The sequence below is a fragment of the Phalacrocorax aristotelis genome, chromosome 2 (genome assembly GCF_949628215.1).
Source record: "Phalacrocorax aristotelis chromosome 2, bGulAri2.1, whole genome shotgun sequence".
Lineage (NCBI taxonomy): Eukaryota > Metazoa > Chordata > Aves > Suliformes > Phalacrocoracidae > Phalacrocorax > Phalacrocorax aristotelis.
Genome location: NC_134277.1, coordinates 78,444,384 through 78,462,225, shown reverse-complemented (window position 1 = coordinate 78,462,225; position 17,842 = coordinate 78,444,384). Strand labels below are relative to the sequence as shown.

General features: G+C 39.8%; 1 protein-coding gene across 1 annotated transcript in view; it reads left to right on the top strand.

Annotated features, from left to right (window-relative positions):
* The first annotated feature begins 5,989 nt into the window (after nt 1-5,989).
* The window catches only part of LOC142053104 (cadherin-6), a 47,768-nt gene continuing 35,915 nt past the window's right edge, over nt 5,990-17,842 (top strand). Inside the window, exon 1 of the mRNA XM_075084224.1 lies at nt 5,990-6,310. Within this exon, the coding sequence (XP_074940325.1) occupies nt 6,080-6,310 (231 nt within the window). The 5' untranslated portion in view covers nt 5,990-6,079. The remainder of the gene's footprint in view (nt 6,311-17,842) is intronic.

Here is a 17,842-nt window from a genome sequence, read left to right as displayed (position 1 = left end):
TATATGACTCTGACACTGAAAATAAGTGAATATGATAAATTTGGATGCCTCTGTTCTTTAAGTTAGCTGGAATACTTTCTTTCCTTTGTGCAGCTATTGCTACTTTAACCTTTCTCCCCTGCCCCCATGGTGAGAAAGTAATCTTTGTGCAGGTTTTCCTTACAGCCTTAATCCTTTCCTTGCAGTCTTGCCTGCAGGGTAGCAGAACCACATACTTCACATTTGTGAAGACAGCCTCAAGGACAGCCTTGGGTCCTGGCTCCTCGGGGTCATTTAAGTTCTCTTAGGGACTTGGGCATTGCTTCTCTAGCATGGCTTTGCAACAAGGTAAAATCCAAGCAGATAGTCACCAAATCCTTACCTAGCATGCCTCATTCCGTGCCACAGACTGTCACAGCAAACACAGGGCTCACTATTTGGCCATTATCCTCCTCCCCCATTAATACTTTTCCCACCTTCCATTCCTCAGGCTTTGACAATGACGCAATGATGTCTTCCTCTCTGTGAGGCTTGATGGGTTGAGTACTTGCACATGATGTCTGAGCCAGGGGAAGGTCCTTCCAGCAGGACCATGTGAGTATGGAGAGTATCTCTCACTGCATGGTCTCACCAGGGGACTAGCAACTGACTCTCCTGCACAGGGAAACCGTGAGGCTGAAGTCTGTAACTGCCAGTTACTGTGGCTGGCAGTGTGCTCTGTAGAATTGTTTGGGATTTAAGCAGGGTCAGTTTACCTGGCAAACTCAGTTGGTGCTGGCTGAGTAAGAATCTAGAAGATATGATATCAGAATATTTTTAGGGCATCCCTGAATCTTCTACAAAATTAAATATAAATTAAAGCTTCCAGGGAAAAACCCTTCTTTTCTTCCAAAGGCGGTGGTAGTTACTTCTTATAACATGGCTGTTGATGGAGCCAGGGACTAGTCTCCATCTTTCCACCACCAGCCATAAATCAGACCTGATTTGGGGCAGTAAAGGCACATACACTGGTGCATTCATAGTGTAATCTGCTAGAATGAAAGAACAGGGTGTTTCCTCTGCCTTTGTGCATTTCTCCCCAAGAACCTAAGCAATCTCCATGAGGATGGATGCAGTTTATTGTGTCACATAAATGAAAAAAAAAACCAAACCCCAAGCCAAGAAAAAAACCCCAACCTATAACTATTCCTGTTTGTTGAATTTTCAGATCCATATTAACCTCACCCAAGGTATATCAGAATCATTTCCCATGCTCAGTTTCCTAAAGTACTATGCCATATCATCTGTTAACTTTCACCTCCTCATTCAGTCTCAGTGTGAGAATAACAGTACATTATCAATGCTTGAAAATACAATGAATGTTCATTCCAGTGTACAATGGACGTTAATCCTAATGTATGAAGCTTTGTACCCAACCCTCAAACAATGATTCTGTACCTAGATGACTAGGGAATAAAAGATCTATTATACCGGCACTTCTGTTTGAATAAAGGTTATGTCAGAAACTTAGAGACACTGGTGGTTGTTGGCGTATTTAGAGGCTATTTAAAATCTAACAATCAGCAGCCCATAACATCTAAGGTGTATATATACATACAAAAATGTAATTGAATGCATGGGATCTGAAAAGAAATTTTGCTCAAGTCCAGAGTCTAGGATACTTTATAAAGCATATTCCTTTGAGACTCTGTTGAGGGGGGAGTACTATGGCGCTGAATAGAAAGGAATAAAGAAAATTGTTTCCCCTCTCCTTGCTGTTGCCTCTCATGGGAAGGCTCTTTGCTAGTCTGGTTTATTTAACCACTAACTGGGAAGAGCAGCACAACCCACGGTGCTGAGTGGGAGCAGAGATGGAACCTCTTCGGGGTCCCTCACGTCAAGAACTTGCACCTGATGCCTGTCACTGCACCAGAAAGGCATCTCCAGGGCAGAGGTCCCTGATTCATAGGAGAGACTCTAATGGATGCGTTTCCTCTTTGATTTATAGTTGAAATAATTAATTATTTCTCTGGAAGGGTGTAAATTTGCACTGAATTCTCACATTGGTGGCATTAAGACATTACCAACATTAACCAGATACTGGAGGAGAGGGTGAATAGAAAGGTTGACTATGAATATCATCACCATGGGGAAATAATTTTGAAGTTGATATTTATAGTGATTAAGCAATTGTCTGAGGTTTTAATCCTTCAAAGAAGCATGAACGTAAACTTTAAATCTGTGACTTGTCACATCGAAGACAGTTCTGTGACTGCAAGTGACATTGCTTTTATGTTAACAATCATCATACCTAAAGTTAGACTGGGATTTTTTTTTAAGCTTGTGTACACAGATTCCTTCTTCTCCCATAAAAAGCCCAGATTTGCTATATATTTGAGCTGACAGAGCTAAGCCAGTTGTCGGAGGCTGTTGTACAGTAAAATCGCTTTTCACTCTTGACAGTTGATTAACATAGCAAGTTCCCCAACCAGCTGACCAGATGATGGTTGAGAGAAATGCCATATTTAAAGCACCCCTTTTGTCTTATTGCCCGACTTTGCATGATGTGAAGAAAACAAAGACATTTTAGTCCCCATCCCAAGGTCCCATAAGTTATATTTGCACATCTCCATTTAAAGAAAATATAATGTCCCTGGTGAATGGCTTGTTTCCAAACTAAAGAAAGGAGATCACACGAAAAATCTATAACATTGCAGAGACCCCCTCTGGAGCATGAGACATGGGACTGGAGCACAAAATGGCATTTAAAAGCCACAGGAGCTCACTCGTTACTAGAGGCTGAGCTCGGAGTATAGTGCTCCCGTCCTCTTTATTCACTCAACTGAATTTATCATTATGACCTGTAAAACAGTTATCAGCACCTATAGGGCAAAGGCGTGCTTGACCTCTGTTGGTACTTACCCCAGTTGTAGGCTTAAGGCGGGAGTCTGTAAAGGTATGTCTCCTCTCCTGCCACTCACAGTGAAGCTGCTGGAGCTTAGCTGCTCTGCTGCTTCATGAAGACTACCCAGTCAAGACAGACATTACGGAACCATGCCCTTGTTTCAACATTTTGGACGCATCTCTGCAGAAAAGAAAAAAAAGGCTGTATTTCACAGCTATGATATCATTCTTGTGAGCTATATTTCAGCATGAGCCGCTACAAAACCTCTCCCATGACATCAGAGCTGTGAAATATAGCTGACTTCAAGTGCAGAAAATTCCCCCGCAGGAATAATTGTTTCCTGGCAATTGGCATTTGAAGGACTGATCCTTTAAAAGGCTGGCACAAATCCTGTCCAGATAATGGTGCTCCAGGCAACACGACTCAGGAAATGTTACATGCAGGAGCAGACGTATGGAGCCCTGCTGTGGGATTTGGCTGTAGGGGTAATGAGACGAGCACTGGGGGAGCCTGTCAAGTGATGATTTTCACTTCCTCACACCTCAGCAATCCATGCAGACTTCACTAATAGCAAACCAATAGGTTTTCTCATGTGCTGTGATCCCTACCTCACACCCTGCCTCTCTGGTAAGGCGAGCCATGTGCGCATAGCCAGAACTACCGTCTCATCCAACTTTTCACATCTTTTCACAGATCATGACGGGCATGATGTTACAGGGCGGCTCACCAGGGCTGCCACTGCCCAGGGCAATAATTAACTCACCTGGGTAGGTCCCAACCTCCCCGCAAAGCAATCTGGCAAGAAAATGGAAGTAAAAAATATTGTGTGAGACATAATCTCCTCTTTCATATCATGTCAGGGAAGGCGCCTGCCAGAACAGACTCCACTCAGAGCTGGGGGTTAGAGGAGTGGATGTTGGCAGCACCATAAAGGACAAGACCCTATGCAGGCTGGAAGGGTACAGGAGGAGGATAAGGGAGACTATAAAATCTGGGAGACAGTTAAAGTCACGTCAGCTCTCCCTAGTCCAGTGCCCGAATCTGCCAATGTCCCCCTGTAGTGACCTGCACATTTATTTGCCAGTGCTCCATCAACTGCGCTGAAGGCAATTGCTGAACACATTGTAGAGCTTAGTCACACCGACTTTTTCTGTTCCTTCTCTGTGGTGGGCAGCGGGTCTGTTCTTGCTGTTACATCTCTGTGTGTGGGTGTGTGCGTATTTACTTGTATGTGTGTATACACCTATGTGTCCGCGTCTATCTCACAACACTCAAAGCCTTACGTGGACACAGCTCCCATGACCTGCACTACAGAGTTGTTTTTACTTACAGAAAGTTCACTGACATTAGTGAGAGCTAACTAGAATCCTTCCCTCGTCTCTGGGGGAAAACTACACTGCTTCAGAATTAATTGTAGCTTTTCCACTCTTCCTCTTAATGCTAAAAAACTGACTCCTTCTCACCCAGAAGTTACCTTTTTACAGTATTTTACCTTGTGAAGCAGTAAAACAATATTGTTTGAACAGCCCTGTTCCATTACCTACTATCCATCTAAAAGCTAAGTGGTATTTCTTTATAGAAAATGATTTACTAAGAGGAACTGTAAGAGACTTGAGGTTATTTTATAAAATTTATTACTAAGAACAATGACAACCAGAAGACTGGCTAACCTGAGGCATTGTAAATGCTATAACTCCATCAGTGTAGCTCAAAGGCTCAATTCTGCCTGATTTACAACTTCAAAAAAAACCCAAACACATAATATAGGGAAAAAATTGGCCTTTTGTATAGAGTATAAACCAAGTAGTGTTGTGTGAAATACTTACAAAATGAAACAAAAAAATTTTCTCTTTTCAATTTGGTATAGTCACACTGTCATTTCACAATCTTTATTTACAAATCTTGGGGGCTGCTGTGTTGAATTTTGAGCTGGTTCAGAATGATTTATTGTTTTTTGATCAGAATATTGAAATATTACTTTTCCAAAGAGCGTCTGTGTGAAACCAAATGAAAATTAATCAAATGATCCTTTTCTAAGAGTATGGATCTTTTTGGAGAGAAAAAATAACAAAGTGTTTATAGAAGACATATGTTGTGGAATGTTTCTGTCAACTAATTCTGATTTCCTGAGATTATAAAATGTTCCAAAGCTGTTCCTTAGGCATTTTGCATGACTGGTTACCTGAGACACATGCTGTCATTTCTTCTTGCTGAATAGAGGCTTTCAAACTTTTTTAAAAACAGAATAACTGTCTGCACTACACTGATACTGTTTGCATAGCTTTTTTTCATGATTAAAATCACACAGTCTTCAGAGATAGGGATCATTTTCATAATTATTTTGTAGGTGCACAGATATTTAGTGTTAATAATAGTAGGAAGGAGAAGCTAGCAAGAACCCACAGGTAGAGATGAACTTGCTGATTTTTTCATTTATTTTAGAAGTTATTAGTGAAAGCATTTACATATACAAAACTGTGGCAGTAGGTAACTGAGAGAACCAAAATGTCCACTTAACTTCCTATGCAGTATCAAACAGGTCTAATATGTGGGAGATATTGACAAATATGTACATTTTGTTTCTCAACTTGTTTACCTGGTCCTTCCTAAATGAAGTCAAAGGTAAAACTCATTAATGTAGGGGAACCATCCTGGAGTTATCTAAGTCCAGACTCTTCAGCCCATATCTATAGCAACAGAATGCCTCCTGGGAAGACAGTGAGCACTCTTGCTAGCCCTTCTTCAGTGTAATAAGGTAACCTCATCAGGATCCCCAGTCAGAAACTAATCAGTTACATCCCAAAGACAAGGCAGTAAAAAGAAAAATGCCTGGTTTGCCTTAGTTGATGAATGGAAGTAAATGGAGTTAAAAGGGAAAAAAAAGCCCCACAGACTCAAACATCAGGACTCCTTCCTCCTACTCAGTAGATTCATTCAGAGTTTTTGAAGGACCACTTGCAATGTTTTGAACCAGAAACAGCCCATCTTTTCAGCAACCACTGTTACTCTTCTACTTTTGGACTTATTTGCTGTAGCGACGACTGTTAAGTACCTTTGAAAATGCTCAAAAGTTGTTATTTTTCTTTTCAGAGATCCTTTGAGACTGCAAAGACTATTTAAAGACACAAGACGGCATGAGACTGGAATCAGTGCAGTGAAGTAGGTTAGTTTAAGGACAACAAAAAAAAGTCATTATTTAGACCTTCTTGTGTTGCCATGATGAGAACTTACCATTGCTTCTGGCTGCTGTTTTGGGCTGGTCAGCCCCACCAAAGTTTCTTAACTCCATTATCCAGAAGGACTAGTGGCTTTCCAGAAAAGGAAAAGGTTTTGGTATTGTCTGGAAACAGCAGGAGAGACCTCCATCGTTCCAAAAGGAGCTGGATGTGGAATCAGTTCTTTTTATTGGAGGAATACACAGGGACTGACTACCAATATGTTGGCAAGGTAAGATTCTTCCGTACATACGCATGTATGTTTTGATTTTAGAAGCATTGGAAAGAAGTAGATAAGAACAATGACTGCTACAACTTCTATTTCACTTTCCTGTCTGCCCAGCTTCTGCTGAGGAGCCAGCAGAAAGGCTAGTACATTTCAGCTTCAAATTGTAACCACCAACATGATGTTCCTCATTTAATTAGCAAGTCCCATGGCCAATCGTGCACAGTTATGTCAAAGATTTTCCTTCTTATTTTTGTTTGGAAATAATGCAACTTAATTATAGGGTTGTCTAGGTCAGATTTTTATCTTTAAAATGTAATATGCGTTTTCCCCTCATGGTCATTAATTTTGCTAGGGTCAAACTATATAAACAAGAAGAGGTTTTGGTCCAAGATATTTAAGATTCACAGTACTCATATTTTGGTGAGGATGCTCTCTACCCAGCAAAAGGCAACTATTTCCCTTTTTATTCCCCACTGCACACAACAATGCTTCAGCCATGAGATTTTGTGGTGCCACTGAAGACCCTGTGACATGACCATAATACCACAAGCCATGCTATCACAAAGGGCTGAAGTACACTGTGTTTATACACTAAGAAGCAGCAGGCAGCTGAAAATTTCTAAGCTCAAAACATGCTGACAGTTAGAAAAGGGTCTGTAAAAATAACAATAATTAAAAAAAAAATCACAACTCTGAGAATATCCACCTCCCTAAGCAGCAGACCCCCATGTAGGTAGCAACCTTTATGTGAATTATAGAGCTAATGCACCTGTGTTAAGTCTAGAGAGAGTCTACACTGCCCAAAGTGCCATAGTCTATAGGAGTCTCTCTTGCAGAATGCAGAAATTATGCTATTGATGATGACATTCAAAGCAGAAACAATACAGCTTAGTTTTCAAAACTAAAATGGGATTGTATCTGATCGAGTTTGATCTCTCAAGCCTCTTAGCAAAGGCTGCATATCACAGTGGTTCGACATTTTATCTCCCTCTGCAAGATTCTGAGTATTCGCATGAGAGGTGGTGGCTGCTTTTCTTGCCTGCCAATCAGCTGTCAGTCAAAGTTGGATGTGACACTCCTTTCCTGCTAAATGGCTGCAAGGCATGATTCAAATGAAGAGCTACTCAGCTGGTAATACTCATAGAGGTCTGACCAGGATAATCAGCATTCATGAAGGGTACCATTGAGCCAAATCTACAGGAAAAAGCCAAAGGCAGAGAGTCCTCAGAGGGAAGAAATAGAGAAGGAAGATAAGAGGGTAAGAAAAAAAGCCAGAAGAGAGTAAGAGGGAAGAACTTGAAAGACAGACGTGGAAGAAGAGGAAACTTTACAAAGAATCAAGATGGAGGAGGAGAAAGGGACATCAAATGGGGGTATTGGGAGAAAACCCCAATGGGGGTATTGGGAAAAAGTTGGGAGAAAAAGGTTACATAAAGAGAGCACAAATAAAAACAGAAGATGAGACAGTGAAGGAAAGTATAAAACAACAAGTAAGAAATATGGAGTCAAGGAAAAGAAAAGGACAAATTGCAAGATAGGAGTCCTCCACATACTCTCTGTTTCAGTCTACTGGGCGGGAGTCAGGGTAATGGGGATCTCTTTCTCCAAAGATAAAGCATGTGGTGCTGAGGTGAGTCCTACAGCCTGTCTTTTTCACTGTGATTTTTGACATTAAACATCAACAGCCCAAAGTCCCCCATTCTCTCCACAGCAGAATTAAAGTAGAAGCTATTGGCTTCAGAGGGACTTGATAGGGGAGTGAATACTCCTGCAGGATGAGTTTGCTGAGAGACAGTTAAAAAGTGGTCTAGTTGGACCAGAAAACCAAGAAGGTTTGAACTAGGGTCATTGAGAGAAAAAAAAAATGTGGAAGGTATTTTTAAAAGTTGTTCTCTGGCCGATTGGTACTTTAATACACTTACTATTACAAAGCATAGAAATGACACATAATGTATAAATGTCATTGATTCTGTGTCCCTGGGCTGTTCACAAGTGGCCTTTCACACGTCTTTCAAATGCCAGAACGGCTCACACCCTTGTAATTGAACAATTAGCCATGAGGCATGGGAGAGCAGCCATTTATTATTAAAGAAAGTTGAGTATTGGTGTGAGGATGATAGAAACAGCTGAATGTCTCCAAATTGAGGTAACCAGGCAGTTTAACTGAGCAATTAAACTTGATTGGTGTGGGCAAATGAGGATAGTGAACATGTTTATGAAGCATGTTTTTTCTCAGAGGACTAAATGTTAACCTTAAGTATGAACCAAAAATGGTAAGAGTATTTGGTTATAGTATTTTTATTCTCTTATATCATAAAGAAATGTGAACAGGAAAGTGTTTTCAAACAATAGCAGTATACGGATGTAAAGGGGAATTGTACTTTCATCTTACTATATAAGCAGTCAGACCTGGATCTTCAGGGTTTTTGCATTTGGTGGTTAAAGCTGGTGGGGATTAACATCATAATTATTAAAAAAATATTCCATATAAGCTACAAGAAAAAAAATCTGTTTAATTCAAACATCTACATCAAAATTTGAGATATAAATCTGTTGTGAAATATTCTAACAGCATTATTTCTATGAACTGCCCAAATTACTATTGTAAAATCTTGTAACTGTTTATACTACAAAAAAACAGATTTATTTCATAATAATTTTAGAGAGAAGTGAATAAAAAGTGAAGGGGAATGCATTCAGGTTTAGGATAATAAAAAAGAAAGGTAATCTCTCTGAAGACAGAGAACAAGGCAATACTAAAGACAAAGCTGAAGCATCATCCAAGTCATGGACCAGAGCGCTACTTTGCTCCATACCCCATATACTCTATATCTAATGAACCCAAATACTTTCCGTCCTTTAGGAGACAATTGCCTAAGCACATACAAAAGAAAGTAGTCCTTTTTTGGTACCCATGGGTACTGTCAGCTATTACAAAGTCCTCCCCAGTTCTGTATGCTACACAGTTTACTGTCAGCCCAAATATGCTGCTGCATCACGCTGGACAAGAACGTGCAGCTGCCAGCAAGAAGCTCCCAGTGTTATTGGTACAAGTTGATTTTATACTGTGGCTCTGACACCAGATCCACCATTTTATTACTGAGTTCTTGTGTTCCTGAATGTCATTCTTGTATATTCGTGAAATAAAGCCTTTTAAAAAGAGTAGACGTTCACACCTCCAGTCTTGGTTAGTCACAGACGTAATAATATAAGGAACTTGCAGAAAAGTTCTAGGCTGGAATTATTCATTGCACTGCTGAATATCTTGTGAACTACAGCTCTTCATTGAAGTGTGATTGATGGGCACAGTGACATTTTAACCTGAAGATATCTTTTCTTCTGGTTCAGAAATTATGGCACTTGGCAGGGACTCAGTCCCAGAATAAAATAAAAGGATTACATGAGCATCAAAGTAGAGAAGTGCCCAGCACTACTACCTAGGAAAAATTTGCAATATTTGAGTTGGGTTTTGAAAGAGATCTGGTTGGACCTGTAGCTGCTTAGTACAATTTTAAAGGTCTGGGGTTAATGCATCTCTGAATCACAAGTAAATTATGAAATGGTAGTGCAGCTGTATATAGATATACATGCTATGTTCCCTAGAGGTCTTCAGATGTTTCTGGGCAAAAGAGTGAAAAAGTCTGCCCTGTTCCAAGATTATACTCGAAGTTATAGTTACCATTTGTATGCACTTGGTGTCTTTGCACAGCTGTCCCATTGGCTACATAAAATCGATGTATTGGCATCCATCACTGACTGCTCTTGTTAGAGCACAAACCTACAAATCAATGTTACGTAAAGGGCTAGGTTGCTGTTTTCTTTTAGACTAAAGAAATATCTGAACTCATTAACCCAGAAAGATCTTCTGGCAGCCTGCAGTGGAAAAGAGAAACTTGCTTTCCTAATAACAATAGGTACAGCTGTGGAATGGTTCTGTCACACTCTGTCTGTCTGGCACTAGAAGGAAACTTCCAGACATACTTTTCATTTTTGCTGTGTCTTATTGATGTTCATATAGTTCAAGCAGTATGGTCGCCTGGAAGCTATCTGATGTTACTACCTGTACAACCCATCATAAACAATCATCCTCTGCTGACAAGTCCATTTTTCAAGGAAGATAATGTCAAAGTCCTGCTGCTATGTGGCTTGGCAAAGCAGAAAGGATGCTGCATTACTACAGGCAAAACCAGAATCCTTTTGTTTGGTGTTGAAAGAACCACTGGGAAAGATAAGTTCCCCTCTGTCAGGAATGGTTTAAGGTACTGTTGATCCTGCTTTGGAGGAGGAGGGGATGAACTAAATGGTATCACAATATAGTTTCAGTACTGGTTTTCTTTCTTTTCCTTGATTTTACTTCTGGCTCCAAATATTCTGAAAGCAAGCAGAACCGGTCTGTGCAGTGTATTTCACCAGAAGCAAATCAAACAAAAGGTAAAATCTCTCCAAACCATTGCAAGTAGTGGGACTAAGTCACATACTGAGACAAAAATATCTGGCTGTGAGCACACACTGAGCTATTTAAACTAGGAAAATTATTGTCATGTAACACAGTCCATACATTTTCAGCATTTGAGGCAGTAGTGGGTCACATTACTCCAATGGTTAAAAGCTATCATATCCTAATTGGATGACATGACAAGTAGCAAGAGAAACCTTCACTTTCTCTTGGGTCTTTAGTATGCTAGCATTCTGTACTTATCAAAAAAAATTTTGTTCCCACAAAAAAAAGCAAGATGTGAAAAGGCAGACTAAGATGACTCTTCCCACCTGCACTTTTAACATCCTTTGTGCAGTTCTATTGGCAAACACTTGCTCAGTATTTGCTTTCTTTACTTTGCAACTTGCACTGATATAGTGCTGCCTTCAGTTTCCTGTTCCAAACACAGTGACTATTTGTTATCTTTAGGGGGCTTAAAATTGAAAGTTCCACTTGTGAATTCTATTTATTCAGGGAGCCTACTCAAAACAGCTTTTGATTTATTTTGATGCTCAGAATATCCTTTCTCTGGGTCTAGATTCTGCACCCTGCTTCCAGGATAACTGCAGGCCGAGATCCAGGCTTTAAGACTTTGAATGACCTCTCAGTCCTGAACAATTCCTGGCCTTGGAGCAGCTCATAGCAAAACTGAAGACAGCTATCAGTCATCCCTAGCTTACGTCAGTCCATCTGAGGTGCTCTGTGGGTTGAAGCACTGCCCACAGCATACGTAAGGCTCTGGGCTGGACCCCTGTCCCTGGCAAGTCCTCAATTGTCTTCTTTCACAGCTAAAATGTGCACACTCTTGACAGACTTTACACAGTGCCTCTCAGAGGACATCCACACCCTTCACCATGCAGAAGGAGGAGGACTAAAGTTTTGCACTTTTCCATATTTAGGCTCCTTCCAGCACACCATCTGTGTGAAGGTACTGTGGTCCTCAGGGAGCACTAATGGCTGTCTGCACCACTATCTGCAGAACTTCTCTCTTAGCAGGGCATAGGGCTTCTGTGGGCCATTTATGGAACTCCTGCCCTTGCTCCTGACAAGAAAGTCACAGGGTCCTTTACTTGTACCAATATTAGTTAATTGCAATGGTATGTTTAACTCTGTGGTGAAAGAAGCATTAAGACCAGCCTTTTACACATGAGGAAACTGATGTGCAGGGAGGTTAAATGACCTTACGCACAGCTAAAAGTCAGAAATTTCTAAAGAAAGATTTATTAAAAATAAAAATCTGAGTTCTTAGCTCTTTTGCCTCCCATGTTCAAATGGTTAGGTCACCTGCCTCCCGCTTCAATAGGCTGAATACTTGTCATTCTCTTAAAAGGTGGAACAAATGCCGTGGCACATCTGCACTTCCTTTATACCTCATCCATCATTCATATTTTACGTTCCACCACTTGACTTTCCCAACTGCCCTTCATTCCTATATTGAATTGCACAAACATACACATGCTTCTCTTATATTCCTCTTTGAAAGATTTACTGGTGCTGATAGAAGTTCTCTGTACTGTCGGTCTTTGTGGAATAGAGATAACTCTGAAATGAGGGACAGTTTAGAGGTTAGAGGCCCAGGACAACAATCCAGAAACAGCTTACAGATTTTAAACCCTCATATGGGGGCTAAGAAAGGAGATAATGAGAAATGGGTGGGATGGGCAAGAATGTTATTAAAAAATGAAAAGGCAGGAAATATAGCATGGTTAATGTTTACGATCATCATAATTGTGAATCTACTTGGCATCATCCTTGTATCTAAATGTATTACACAATATAAGAGCCTTACAACCATCTGTTTCAAACATACCACATTTCCTACATTATGGCACATGATGGTACTTACAGTGTAATGGTACATAACCTCCTCCTCTTCTTCCCTTTCCACCTAGAGAAGGAAGTAAATCCTAGGACCCTCAAGCCAATATTTCTGTTAATCCTTATTTTTCATTTTTTGTGCCCTGAACTAAACAATTTTATTTTCCATATGATAATGACCCGCTCATGACCTGCTTACATTTTGGGCCACATCTTTTCACAGATCATCCTGTCCTACCTTTGTCAACAATCTGCATGTCATCTTGAATTGTTTTTCTATAGCTAGAAGTCTAGCTATAGAAAAACAGCTGAACACATTAATCTTCCTCCCCAAGGAGAGACTTCAGGTGAAGTTCATGCTTTATTTTGGGTTACTTAGATCACTGGTCTTTGGAGCTGTGATTACCATTTCCTTATTTGTTTGTATAGCACAGTAAAGTCCTCACTATAAAGCTGCAATGTCATGAATATAGAATTTGCAGGCTAGTGATGGCTGAAAAAAAGTCCCTCTTTTAGGCTCAAGACAAAGAACCATTGTTATTCCACCATTGGTTGTTTACAGTTGGGTCACCAAAAATATTAAACCATAAAGCTTAGAGAAGTCTCTTTATTAAATGAAATTCATATCATCTGTGGCTCCCTTTTCTTTTGCTGCCATTTTCCTCACTGGTGAACATAGGTTCACAGTGGGGCAGCAGCAGATTGAAAGCTGTGGCCACTCAGTGTAACATTTCAAAACACAAACTGAAAATGTGTTGTGATGTGAATACCTACTGTTGATCTGTATGTGCTAATGCAGACTGTGGCTTGCTTTCACCATTAATGGGGTGAAACAAACCTCAGCATGCACTTGCAAGTAATTCAGGATTCAGTGAAGCTTGTAGTTATCATGAAAGTCTGAGGAGACAGATGAAGGAAAAGGAAGAATAACCGACTGGAAGGAAAGGAGAAAGGAAAAATACCAATTCTTTCTCTCTTCTCTTCTAATTTCACAATAAAAAAAAAAACCACAACAGAACAACAAAGGTTGTAAAGGAATAAAACGCTGAGTGAGATGGAAGTTAAAAACATACATTAAAGGAGAAAGGGAAAAACGGATCAGCAAATGTTTATGCTAGAACTCTCATTCCCACTGTTTTCAGAGTTATTTTGGATTCATAACATCCATAGAAGACTGCAGTCCTTCTATCCCCACCTTAAATATGCTGTTATGTACAGAGCAGGGCTCCAGAAGAGCTCAGCTGGAATGGCAACTCTGTATAGAAATATTGTCTGTCTGGTACTATTTCTTATTTTGTCTCTGTGAAACATCAAGCGATATTTCACCCATACTATATCTTCATGTTGGAAGGCAACATCAAGTCAAGTCATTTGTATAACTTCTGTGTAATGACGTTATCATTAATGGAAGTTAAGTTCTTCCAAAAATACAGAACTTAACAGTGTAACTGTACCTTTGTCTTTATGACATGCTTCCTCCTACCTAGCAGCCCTTGAAATCTAGCTGATCGGGGCACCGGCAGGGGATTTAAAGGGCATGCAAACAGACGTGTCAGAGCATTCGTAGTTTCTTTCCACTCCATGCTCTCTGTGGTTTTACACATTTCAGGTCAGTTGCTTAAAGAAGAGTTAATGCTGCTTACAACTGCTAAAATTCCTCGCAGAATGTCCTGTACACATAGGGAATAGCAACTACTAAGGGTGTTGCAGGCAAAGAGTTAATGCCCCGTGGGTGAAAACTCCTGCAAGTATATTCATGGTAATTTTAAGCTGGTGTAAGCTTGAGCCTTATGCTACTTCCAAGTAATAAAGCCTGTTGGGATCTACACCATTCATCTGATAAACCCACCTCATGCAAATATCTATTGTTTTACCTACAGAAAATATTTTATGAAAAATCCTTTTAGATTATTTAGACTGATAGGATCACACCAATTATATGTGCTTCAGAGAGAATTCTTTACTTTTGTGAACACTAGATATGATATAATTGAGAGAGCATAGACACAAGTATTCTAGCTGTACTACCTTCTCTACACCCTCCCGTTAGGTAACTGTAAACAACAATAAGATTTATCTTCTATTCTAAATAAAAACATTTCTATCTTCTCATACATCACATGCTTCAGCCCCCTTAACCCTCTTGGTGACACACCTGTAAACTCACTGCAATAAGTTAATGTCTGTCTTGTACAGAGGAGGGGCAAAACTAGGTGCAGTTTTGTTCTCACAAACTCTGAATGGAAGAGAATGATCAATGCCCTCAATCAATGGGCTATGCTTTTGCTAAAACAAATCAGCTGGCTTTCTTCTGAGCCAACTTTTTTCCATGGGCAAATTGCACTTCCACATCCCTGGGCAGTTCTTCTTTATTCATGAGTAATGGGTACAACACAATGCATCCTCTGGTCAACTCATCAATCACCTGGGACAAGAAATTGTCTTATGACATTCTGCAGAAACCCTGGTTGCTTGCACACAGGCATATTGCTCACCCAGAAAACATCAGATTGATTAAAGTCCCCTGTGAATACTATGGCCTGCAATCATAAGTTTTCCTCCATCTGTCTAAAGAAGGCTTCACCTGCTTCATCTCTTTGAGCAAGCAGTATGTAGCAGATGCCTACCATGATGTCTTGTGGTGGTCTGTCCTCTTATCCACAAAATCTTGGCTGATTTGTGACCTGTTCCAAAGCAAATCTCCATCTACTTGAGCTGATCTTTTGCTAATCCACCTCATTGACTTCCTGGTCTGGCCTTTCTAAAGGGCCTACATCCTTCTGTTGCAGCATTCAAGTCATGTGAGCTATATCTTTACATCCTGACTAATGCACTTCAAGGGATACTCATTTGAAAGAAGAACCTACCCAATGGCAGCCTTGGTTTGCCATAAAAATATTTGTAGCTGAGCAGTCTTCCTCAGGAGGGTCCTGTTGAGATTTAAATGGGCAGACTTTTAGATTGTACCTGCTGCCTCACACAAATCCTTAATTATCTGTTTACACAACACAAACTTTTGTTTAGAAGCAAAGTTGGGGAACACGACAGCATGGAGATATTTTTGCTTTCCCTGCCTTCTGAACTGTAGAACTAGATGGTCCAGGCATGCAAATAGATTAAAGACTCAACTAAACCTGTGGATATGAATTAATTTCCTTCTTGTTAAGTCTTCATTTAAATCTGAATGTGGTTCTTATTTGTTTTAGTGTTTGTCTATATCCTCCCTTCTCCATCTCCCAAATTTCCTCTCTGCCACACACAATTTTATATAGCATATAAAATTCATACACATATTTCAGGATTTGATTGTCAGCATCAAGTGCTCAGAATATCAAAGGGTCACCTTTGCCTGTAAGCAAAGGATAAGCATTTGCTTTCAAGCGCATCCATCAGAGAGCAGTCAGAAGCTGTTACTTGCTGAAGAAGCCTAATGTTTTATTCAACTATATCCTAGTAAAAACATTTCTGGATATTAGGCCAAGGGTTTTTTTTGTTTTGGTTTGGTTTTTTTCCTAGTTCATCTTTAAGATACGTTCTCCCGTACCCCCACAGGAGAATACAGATTTTCACTGAGTTAGAAGTATACTTGTTCATATACCTTACTTAAGGTGCTGTATTTGCCTACCATATAATTTCAGGGCATTTCTGAAAGTTCATGAGTAAAAAAAAAAAAACAAAAAACCCCCACATTTTCACAGTGATGAAATGGATAATTCTGACCACTGATAAAGAGTAAACAACTGCCCCTGGGTAAATTCCCTGAGAAATCAAAGGCAGTCAAAGCTGGGCATATAATGCAGACTGATTTCACTAACTATACACATTACATAATTTAGATCTTAAGGGATATATAGTAAAACAATTATTAATTATAGAAGTGCATGTTTGTTGAATGTACTCTTTTAAAAAAAAAAATTTTCTCCTCATCTCAGTAGAATACCTGTTGTCATCTACTACTACGCGAGTTTCCTTTTTGATTGAGTAATACAGTACAGGACAGAAGTCCCCCTATAGTCAGCTGAAGACCTTCAAATTAACTGGAAAATATTCTGATCAAACCCACAAATTATTCTGCCATAAAATGGCTGGGTACACAAAAACCTCTTTTTTTTTTTTACTGTGTAATTTTTAAAAGATTAGATATATATCCAGGCCTTTTGGCTCAGTGAGTATCTTTTTCTTGCAAAAAAGGAAAATGGGACATAGTTTATATATTAATTATTAAGCTTAAACAGTAGAGATACATTAACTATGCTGTAGGTACCTTCTTCTGTGTACATACCTATCTCTTAGATATACAAGGATATCCAAATGTTGGAACCATTTTGCTTTGTCTTGGAAAAAAAGCTAAAACGAAAGTTGATGTTTGTGAATTGTATGCACAACTCTCATTGAAAAATGAGGGTTTAGGGGATAGATTTCCCAGGGAGGCATGCATCCCTTTAGGGACTCATTGTATTCCCACTGACAGTCATTGCAAGTCAGGCATTTAATTTTCCTTAACCCTACAGCTCACCTGGTAGAAGTGAAAGCACATATATTCCTTTTCACTTTACCACAAAGTTTTAAGATACCCTGAAATGTTATTTGAGGTAATCTAGCCAACCCCAGAATGCAGAAACTCCCTTACCTACCCCATGCCTTGGCTGAGCTGTGGTAACAGTAACTTTCAGGTGGTGGATAATAACAAACACCTGAGAGCCATTAGATTTTCTAGCATTGCAGCTGGATTAGGAATAGGCCATCCCCCCACCCTCTAAATGCCGCAAGCTGTGGCAAAGCTACAGTATCTGTAATCTTTAGTCCAGTTAAACAATCCTCAGTCTTTCTACAAACTAATAGGAAACAAATTACACCCAAGGCTCTCAGATCATGTTATAATCGTTACATACAGAACTGGACGTTGTTAACGACCCATATTTTACTGCAGGGAGAATGTAGAAGTATCAAAAAGTGATCTAAAATTGGACAGGAAGACTGTGACAGAGACAATATTAAAACCTGCCAGTCCTGTATTTGCCACTACAAGCCTATCTTTCCCTTGCATATCTTGTGTTTTTTTTCAGAGACACACACTTAAATGCGCTTCACTCTGTGTTTGTATTTTTTTTATACCAAGGAAATCATCAGTGATGCCTTACACTAATTTTCTCGTTTATTCTTTAATACTCACACTTGAATCCAATGACTGACTATTCGGTTATGGTGCTAAATTTGCAGTGATGAGCCACTCTGTCTCC